The 9,588-nt window shown below is 47.2% G+C and overlaps 1 protein-coding gene across 1 annotated transcript; it reads right to left on the bottom strand.

Annotated features, from left to right (window-relative positions):
* Nucleotides 1-284: 284 nt before the first annotated feature.
* OCSTAMP (osteoclast stimulatory transmembrane protein) lies at nucleotides 285-5,287 on the bottom strand. Its single transcript, XM_056507772.1, has 3 exons — nucleotides 4,997-5,287; nucleotides 3,071-4,109; nucleotides 285-1,117 (listed from the first exon to the last, which is right to left on the bottom strand). The coding sequence occupies exons 1-3, from the start codon at nucleotides 5,038-5,040 to the stop codon at nucleotides 749-751; spliced, it is 1,452 nt and encodes a 483-aa protein (XP_056363747.1). The 5' UTR covers nucleotides 5,041-5,287; the 3' UTR covers nucleotides 285-748.
* Nucleotides 5,288-9,588: the final 4,301 nt, after the last annotated feature.

Genomic DNA, 9,588 nt, shown 5'->3' with positions numbered 1-9,588 from the left:
AAAAAAAAAAAAAAAAAACAAAAAAAAAAAAACAAAAAACCAACCTACAAAAACAAAAAACAAACCCCAAAAAACCCGAAAATGTGCCCCGGCAGCTACAGCAAGCCTGCATAAACGTTCTGAATAGAACAGATCTCCTGGCTGCCTTAGGCAGACATCAGCTACAGAGTGCTTAAATGCAAGCAAGGCCTAGGCTTATGCTATCAACTCTCTTGTGATTTCATTTTGCTTGCATAACTCTCTTAGCCAGCGAGAGAAAGAAATCTGAGAATGCTGTACAGAAATTCCGCAGGCAACTTTATTTCTGCGAAGGGGGGTTCCGACAGCAAATCTGAGTACAGAGAATATCAAAGGGGTTTTATAGGGTTGAGGTGGCTTGAAAAGTGACCAATAAAGTTACAAGTTGAAAGCTATCCAATTACTTTAAGGTTGTAGATGAAAAGTGACCAATTACTTAGGAGAAATAAAGACCAATTAGAACTCTAAAAGATAACACAGGGGTCTACAGGAGGAAGAACATTTCTCTAGCATGAGTCATCCTAAGGAAGGATTTCTTATCTAGGGGATAAAATTCCAAGGGGGCCTTAAAGGGCTGTCTGAACCATCCACAGAAATGTAGCTCATTTTTCTCAAATTAGTGCAAAAATGTGACATTTCAATTTTAGTATTTTTTCCACAAGCTCCAAATACTTCTCCAACTCTGGAAAATCAAATGTGCGATCCTGTGGCAGAAGTCTGTGCTGTGGTGTCAGACATCCCCCTGACATCCAAAAGCAGCAGCTTTCCCAGGGTATTGCTCCTTCCTGTGCCTTCTGGCCAGCCTCCCGTACAGGTGGAGCACTCGCCTCTGCTCGCAGCTGGGGAAGAAGGAGGCTGCGATCTGCCGGCACAGGCGGCGCGCCAGCGTCTCCAGGAGCACCGTGCTGTACAGCATGCAGAACAGCAGCCCCACAACGAGCAGCACGGAGGGCTTGGGAGCTGTGGGGGTGCTGATCCTGCAGCGGGCAGAGCTGAAGACCAGATGATGGTGGTAGGTCTTGTTGAAGTCCCCGAGCAGTAATTCCTCAGAAGGACGCCTGAAAATTTTGAATAGAAAGGGCACGGGCCCTATTTCAGCCTGAAATAAGGAGAGTTAAAATGTAAATGGGGTGTGGAGAAAGCAAAATTAACTGATTACTACAGAAACATCCGCCTGAGGGTGTGGAATCACTGCTACAGCACTAAGAGGAGGACACTGAGGTGTGATCACTTCAGGCTGAGTAACAGTGTGACGTAGGCAGAATGAGAACCAGTCCTGTCTGTCATCTCCATCCACTGGTACACACATCATAACAGCATTCACTCTATGAGACTTATGGTGAAAGACATCACCCAGACCATGGTATTAGTGGCTGAATATCTGAATATTAGAAGCTTTTTCTAAGCCTTCACAATTTTGCTATAAATCCATCATAAGCAGGTATCTGCACAAAGCATTCTGGGGCTGTGTGGCAGAAAAGGGAAGCTAAAACACCAAACCCAAGAATATTGGAATAGAAACTGGGGAGGTTTGTGGAAAGGATTGCAGAGGGTGACAACAAAGCCAGCAAGCAGGGATTTCTACTGAGGAAACAGCCTGTGCAATAGGATGAGGAGTCATTCTCAGTGTTCATCAGCTTCCCCTTCCTTTTGGACTTGCAGCCACTCTGCAGTGGGGAACAGTGTCCAAGGGACTCCCATTCCTCCACCTTGCTCAGGAAAGGGGCTTGGACACACAGGGACATTGACTGCCTGGTCCAGCAGTGTCTTTGCAGGATGAGGCACTGTTTGCTCCCCTCCAAGCTCCCAGGGGGCTGTAACTGGCAGAGTATGTCTGCTGCTATTTGATGCACTGGGAAAGAGAAACTGAGGTTGTGCCACTGCCTCCTCCCCCAAAATCTGTTGCTCATCCAGCTGGCTGCTGGGGAGGGAAGCCAGGATTGTGTAACAAGAGTACAAAGACTGCAATCCCCACTACTGTGGACACTGCTGAAGGCTTGTGGGGAAGCTAATCAGGTTTTTTCCCAGATTGTTGACTTTTCTTAGCTCCAACCAGGACCTTTCCCAGGCTGGAACTCTTTCTCAGAGACAAAACAAGAAAAGGTAGAAAGAGAACACAGATAGACACCTGGTGTTGACCGCTAAGCCATATGAATGTCTCATGATATTTTGCAGAGAGCGTGTTTTGGAAGAGCTGTTGCCTTCTTTGACCAATGAGTCTTTTCTACTTCGTTTTTCACGATCTCCTTTATATAAATGCCATGGCTTTTCAATAAATCGCTCCTTCTTGCTGCTTGGAAGAGGAGTTGTGTTGCTGCATTCTTTCTCTGCTTCCTAGCCCCACAGTGACACCCTGCCACCTCCCTGAGGGGACACAGACAGGGGATGCCCACACAGGGCAGGGCAGGGCAGGACACCCCAGTGATTTACCAAAATATGAGTATTGGTCTAATACTGGTACTGAACTGTGACGGACAAAAGACTCTCTAACAATTTAAAGTTACAAAGTGTGTGTTTACTCAGCGCTGGGCAGCAGTGTGAGGTAACCCTCTAATACGCAGTGCAAAATCATAGGTGATCACAGAGTCTATTTATTGACAAAGGATTCAAACAAATACATATTCATAAGAACAACCCCTCCCATCCCGTGCTTCCTATGGTAATTAGCTTGAATAGCTATTAGGCATGCGTGATTGACTTCTTAAATTAAATCTGGGGTCGTTTTTGTGGGGAGGGGTCTTAAAAGGAGGAAGTAAGGCAAGTCTTCTTTGCCCTAAACTCTCAATCTTTTCTATCACTGACAATACAAATGATTTCTGGGGATAGTCCAATTTTCCAAAGAATGTGTTTCTGGTTGCATTGTCCGTGTTCCTTTGGATCTGCTCACTAGTTTTGTCTTTTCCCATTGTAAGCACACCTGAGCAAACATGAAATGACAGACAATTATTTAAGTTTCTGATAACTACTCCCTTCTAACTTCTAACTTTTAATTATTTTCAGCAAGGTAACTAAAATCCTAATTTTCTAAGGTGAGTGTTTCACCAGCACTCACCTTGTATCTGATGTTGAGAGTGATGGGCACTGCAGAGAACTGAGCTGCCTTCCTCACCGCCGTGTCTGCCACGCTGAACGCAAAGTGGTCCATGGCCACCAGCACCAGCATCAGCATCAGGGCCACAGTGACCAGCATGGCTCGCAAGAGGCACAGTGCCACCTCTTCCCAGGACAGCCTCAAGCCTGTGGGGCGGATGAACTTTTTGGAGGAGCCCACCAGGAGATGAGCTGCTCTTCTGTCCGTGGCTAAACGCTCCAGCTTCTTGGTGATGTAAAAGTTGTCAAAGCGGATATCTGTGAGATAATTTTTCAAATACCAGGTGGACTCAAAACAGAGATAGAGCATGAAGAAACCAGCAGCCAGCCTGTTGGCCTCTCGTACAGAGTCTTTGACCAGTACCTCAACAGACAAGAATTCTCTGCTAATTTTCTCACCAGCAAGGTGCATTTTTTGGTAAATCAAGGAGCTATTCTGAAGCAACGAAAAGCGAAAATGTCCATTCATAGGCTTATAAATGGAATGAATGGTTTCTTGTATTGCATCCCCAAACTCCCAGGAAACTGTCTCTAGCAGGGCAGTTGAGTTCAGAAGGCTGTCAGAGGAGTTCTTGCAGATGCACTTAATAACCTGCAGTATGGTTTTAATGTTGCTGATGATGTTGGGTGTTATGTTCACCACTGCAATCATGAAGCAGGTGGAGAAGAGAAGCCTCCTGCCCTGTTTGGTGCCTAATGTGGGCATGATCATGCTGAAGACACAGCGGGCAGGATGCACCACAAAGAGAGTCAGGAGAAGGAGCAGACTGAAGGAGACAGCCATGGCAACGGAGAGATGCCAGGAGTACTCCAGGGAAGCAAACATCCAGTTGTAAAAAAGGCCTCCTATCACTACTGTAATGCAGGAACACTGCAGAAATAAAGTCCATAGCTCTCTGCCATCTGCTGGGACAGGTTTGGAGTAAATCCACCACAGCTCTGCCATAGTTCTTTGCACCTTTGGGAACAGAAACTCTTCACAGTAAACACGGGCTCTCATCCTGGGGAAAGAACAAGTACCTGGGTGTTAGTAGAGGAAGTTTTGTGTTCATAAACTGATCAGGGACTTTCTTGAGATGCTCATTTATGGGGTTTTATATTGTCCTCCTCTGAGTGCCTCTGGCCTCATGCTTCTCTGCTTCCCTGCTAACTTCCCTGAGCAGCTGGGGCTGAGATCACTCCTGGCAGCAGCAGGACAAGGAAGTTCAAGGCATTTATTGAAAAATAAATACTAAGTACAATGCAACTGCTCCTCTATTAGTGCAAGAACAGGAAAACATTGTGTTATTCTATAAAAACCATAATAGAGTCATTCTAAGGGGTCACCTCATTGGCAGTTGTTGAGGCTGTAGTCCTTATTTAGAGGATGTTGGAGGGAGAAAGAGGAGGCTACTGGCTTTTGTGGAAATTGTTAGACTAGCTCTGTATTTCAAAGGTGTTACATGGACAAGAGGCAGTTGAGTGGTGCTCTCCCTGCCTCTGAAGAGGAGGCCAAACACAAATGTACATGTTTAAGGGTGACAAACAGAGAAAACAGTTTCACACTGGAGCTGCAGTGCCAGAGGAAGTCTCCAAGGACAAGAATTTGGCCACTAAAGACAGGATGAAATGTCCCATAAAGCTATTTAAATAATTTGGGAAAGAATATAATTTCTCAGGCCTCACATCTGGAATGACTCTCCAGAAACCAGAAGAGGGGAGGGGAGGAGAGAAGAGCCTGTCCCAAGGGTTAAACCCAGCCAGGCAATCCCTGTCTCTCACTGCTGGACAGCAGCCTCAGCTATCTTTTGAGGGACAATTTTAACTAGGAAGCGGGGTTTTCTGTGGAAAAGCCACAAGAACTATCAAGACAGAGGGGAAGAGAGAGATTAAAGCTGACTCTACATACCCAGTGGCAGTGCGGTGCCCCAGACTTGCCCGAAAACTCTCCATGTTCCAGTGCCTTACTGCTCTGAGAGAAGATCCTGGATGTGGCTGTTGGGAGTAGCAGGGGAGGAAACCAAGGCAGCACCAGGGAGCCAGGACTCAAAATCCAGGATGTTTTAAGGCAATTCAGATCATCAACACTGACAATCCCTGGACTGTGCAAAACCTGGTGAGTGCAGCTGGGGAATAACAGCACTACAGAACAGCACCAGAATGCACAGCACTGCTTGGGCTTCACACTTTTTCTGGTGTTACTCTTATTGCAGAGAAGGCTTATTTTAATGACACATAGCTGAAAAAAAAAGTCACATGGACTGATGAAGATGGAACAAGGATCATATGGAACCTGGGGTGTCATCATTCCTTGTGGGGAAATCAGATGACTACTCCTCACCCTGTTCACCAGCAATCAGCAGGCAGGGCTGGCATCTCAGAGCAAAATGAACCTTTTCCTCTTTCAGTCATATCACAAAGGGCACAGGGGATGCAGCAACCAGTTGGTAATTGCTCTGCCAGGCTGCTGCTCCCTGCTGAAACTGCATGCAGGGCTCGCAAATAGCTTCAAGGCTCATCTCTCAGTCCTAGCAGAGGAAGTTGCAATCTTGAACCTTTCTGAATTCTCTATAGCCAGAAAATCCACTGCAGAAAAAAACAGCCACAGTCAGGACTCCCAAACTGTTGAGAAATTCCCAGATGTACAGGCCAGGACGTGCAGTCCCCAAGGAACCAACCTGCCTGGTCCCAGGATGTGTCTAGCAGAGCTCCAGCCACCAAACCTGCTCACCTGGAGATGAGGACCAGCCACGGTGTTTGCTCCTTGGTTATGAGCTTGGGGTTACAGGAGCCTTCCCTGGCTCCCACCAAACCTGCCCCTTGGCCAGACACTCATTCTAAGCCAGGATTTGTGGGCAAAGGTGACACAGCTCACCCAGCTGCCACTGAGCCCAGCCCTTATGGGGACCTGCTGTCCAAGCCAAGCACCCCCTCCAGCTGGGAATGGAGGGGCCTCCAGGATGTTCTCATGCTCCCCTGGGCTGGAAAGGGCAAAGGGCTCGAGGTCAGCCCTGTCCCAGCCACCCCTGGGGACAAAGCACGTGAGGCTCTGCCCTCCAGAGAGAGGTGGGAGAGCAGCACCTTACCCAGGGGACATGGCTGGACCCCAGGGCAGTGGCAGCACTGGAGGACAAGGAATGACGAGCACAGCAGGCAGAGCAAACCTCTGCCTGCTTCCTCTGCCCTTCCTGCAGGCACCAGTGTGCCCTTGCTGCTCCATTCAACAGCTCCTCTCTAATAGCTAAGGGTTTTGTTTTTCCTGTGTGGCTGCTGGAGCAAAGCTTTTCTCCTGGTGCCCCAGAGCACAGAGGCCAGAGGAGGAACTCTGCCTGGCTCCAGCAGGGAGAAGGCACCAGCCAGGCGGGCAGGAAAGAAAGTACTGTTTGTTTGGAGCACCCATAGCAATGGCTTGCACAGGCCATGAATTAGGTCTTGAATTCAATGTGCACTCTATAAGGGACTAACCCAAAAGACCCATGGCTGGATTCTGCAAGGCTCATCAGCTTCTGCTAAGACTAAACTCCTTCCTCGCTCTATTGCAGAGTGAACTGATATTAGCATCAGCCCCTGGGACCCCATCCAGGCTACACAGGCAGCTTTCTGGTGCAGAAAAAGAAATAAATTTAGCAATAGGCTATAAAGAACAAAAACCTCTCAAGTCCAAAACATTATGGTGTTTCTGAGTCTGCTACACCATCTGGCAAAGGCACCTGAGGTCTGTGGGGACACTGTGCAGTAACTCTGGTAGCACCAAGAAGTGTTTGTTTGCAGTTATACTTAGATTTTTTTTCCTCTGACTCTACTCAAAATTGTTGTTTGCCAGCTGGACCTACAGCAAGGGCATAAATGTGGGGCAACTTCGATTTTATACCACGAACAACCTGTAAATGAGCTAAAAACCTAAATGCCTAACCTTCCCCAGAACACAATGAACGAGTTTGCTTTGCCATAAAAAAAACCCCAACAAACAAAACACAGCAGCAAAAAAACCCAAACACCAGCGTGTGTATTCATAGGGTACTTGGGAGTGGGAAAGGGGCAGGACTGGGACACAGGAAAGGCAGGACCAGGCATGGAAGCGAAGCAACTGTGACATCTTGTGGTCACACTCTGCTCAAGGACCCTAAGGTCTGGCTCATTTTGGTTATGAAAAAAAATACTCTGTGGCTGGGAGAGTTCTAAGGAGAAATGCTGTGTCCTCCTGGGATGCTCCAAGGTGCCTTTCCCCACTCTGTGCCATTTCCAGATGGTAGAAAAGGAATTTGCTTTCTTGACCAGCTCTGGTCTCTGTAGAACTCAGGCTCTAAAATTTTCTAACATCACTGATTTTGACTTTTTAGCAGTACAGGAGGAAAGCGAGCCCCACATGCCTGTGAGCAGCTTTCTAGAGCTGTGAGGCAGCAGAGGATTCCATTGGCAGCATTGCCAGGAAGCAGAGCCTGGCTTTACCTGGACTAGGGATGAGCACTGAGCTTGGACACCAGGACAGAGGTTTTAAACTCAGTTCTGAGTGCAGACTGCAGTGTTTAGGATGGGCCTGTGCCAAGACACCTGCGAATTCAACCTGTGGTGACAGTGTGACCTTTGATGGTGACAGGGATGGGAGGGGGTGCAATGCTGTACACCAGGCAGAGGGTGGGGTAAATGAACTATACAGCTTAATAAAATGGCTGGGGAAAGAAGATGAATGAAGGGCTAAAATAAAATGATTTAACTCTGAAGGCAATTCTCCATGGCTGTATCATCAGCACCTGTTGATCACATTATTCTGCCCATTTGAGAAATTGAGGGTGTGGGAAAGATTAACTAACCAGGGGTGGTTCTTTGTTAAAATCACTTGCAAATGAATGACTTACAGTAACACAGAGCCAGATCATATCTTCTTAGGTATTACCACAGAAATATAGGAAAATCCCAGCAATATCCTTTATGAGGGATAAATGTGATCAGGGAACCAAGGCTATCTAACCTGTAATAGCTGAATTCCCTGTCGTGCTGGACTTCCATTTGCTTCATGACTCTTTCCCTGCCTCTCCTGAAATTCCAGCATCTCTGCTGAGGAGCACAGCTCTGGAATGTAAGGACCAGAGCCCCCTGCTGCAAGGACCCACAGAGAGCTTCTCCATGTGAACAGTTTGTAGAGCAGCTCGAATGCTTCTGGGATGAAAGACAACGACAAAATGCTTTCCTACTATAAATAAACCAAAATTATTTTCCTCCAAGTGTCTCAGGAGAACATATGGATGTTGGTCCAGGACTGGATGGGGAACATCAAAGAAGTAAAGCAGAGATATTCTGAATGTTGAATTTCAATGCGTGAGTGGCATTTCCTGTTAATTAAAATTCACAAGGAAGCTGCTAACGTGAATGGCTTTTGTGATGGTTGTTGGATTTTTATGTTTCTAGAGAAATGGTGCACAGGCAAACAAAGTTTCTTTAAAATAACACAGTCAAAGTTACAGAAGGTCACTACAGCACTTGAAATACCCTTTCCTGGTAATTTTCATATCTCTGCATAGACCCTTCATGACTAATGGGGTTGACTTGCCATTAAAAGCTGCTTTTGGCAAACCTTAGTACTAGCAGCAGTGAATGGAATCAGAAATTATTCATGCAGGCCTCTTCACTTTTGAACCCCAGAAATACTAAATCTTGAAATCTCTGCTAAAAAATTAATTAAAACTCAAGCATGCCAGACTAGTCCTACTCTCACAGATACCTGGGTATAAAAGAGCAGAATTAGGTAATGCTATATCCACATGCCTTAAATCAGATCCTCTGGGCAGCTCTGGGAAACAGAGGGACTGCTGACAGAGCTGGCAAACAGGTCTAGGACTAAAGAGGTTTAGGATCCAGGTGCTTCTCACACCTTTCCCAAGTGCCAAGGTCTCGTTGTGTTCCTTGGGTGAGTCACTGATCCCTTCTCTGCCTCAGTTTCTCATGTTGGCACAGAGATCACAGCCCTGCCCTGGCTGCATTTGTGAAATACTTCCTGAGCCCTGGATAGACAGTGCCACAGGCATGCCAGGACACTGGAGGTGATTTTTGGAGACTTCTACACAAACTCTGTGGTCTCAGCTCTGCTTTCAAGCCCAAGAAAAACCATCACTAAGGATGCACCTAGTCAGAGCTGAGACCATTAACAAACCTGCTACCCCAACATGTGCAAGGGAGCTGGACTGGATGTTACCCTTCAGATCCCAAAGCCCTTGCAGCTCCAGGCTGCAGGGACAGAGGCAGCTCTGTCCAGTGGCTGATGAGGATTCCCTGTAGCAGCATCAGTGGCTCCAGTGGCTCAGGGCAGTGGGACTGTGGGGCTCCTTCCTGCAGGCACAGCCTGTTCCCTGTTCCCTGATCCTTATTCCATCATCTTTGTTCCCTGATCCCTGTTCCCTGGCCCAGGACAGCAATCCTGTGCTGTTCAGGGACAGCTGGCTGAGAAAGCAAACTGCAGGGAGCAATTTTCCCTTCCCATTCAGCCCATCTTTGCTAAGGCATGGT

Source organism: Oenanthe melanoleuca, chromosome 20, assembly GCF_029582105.1.
Source record: "Oenanthe melanoleuca isolate GR-GAL-2019-014 chromosome 20, OMel1.0, whole genome shotgun sequence".
Classification (NCBI taxonomy): domain Eukaryota; kingdom Metazoa; phylum Chordata; class Aves; order Passeriformes; family Muscicapidae; genus Oenanthe; species Oenanthe melanoleuca.
Note: the sequence above shows the minus strand (reverse complement) of the source record. Positions and strands in the feature narration are given on the sequence as shown.

Excerpts from the sequence above, each read along its gene's own strand:
- OCSTAMP (XM_056507772.1), bottom strand. The coding sequence starts at position 5,040 with ATGGAGAGTTTTCGGGCAAGTCTGGGGCACCGCACTGCCACTGG. Across the intron at positions 4,110-4,996 it reads GGGCACCGCACTGCCACTGG|GATGAGAGCCCGTGTTTACT; the intron begins GTATGTAGAGTC and ends TTCTTTCCCCAG. Across the intron at positions 1,118-3,070 it reads CTCTCAACATCAGATACAAG|GCTGAAATAGGGCCCGTGCC; the intron begins GTGAGTGCTGGT and ends TCCTTATTTCAG.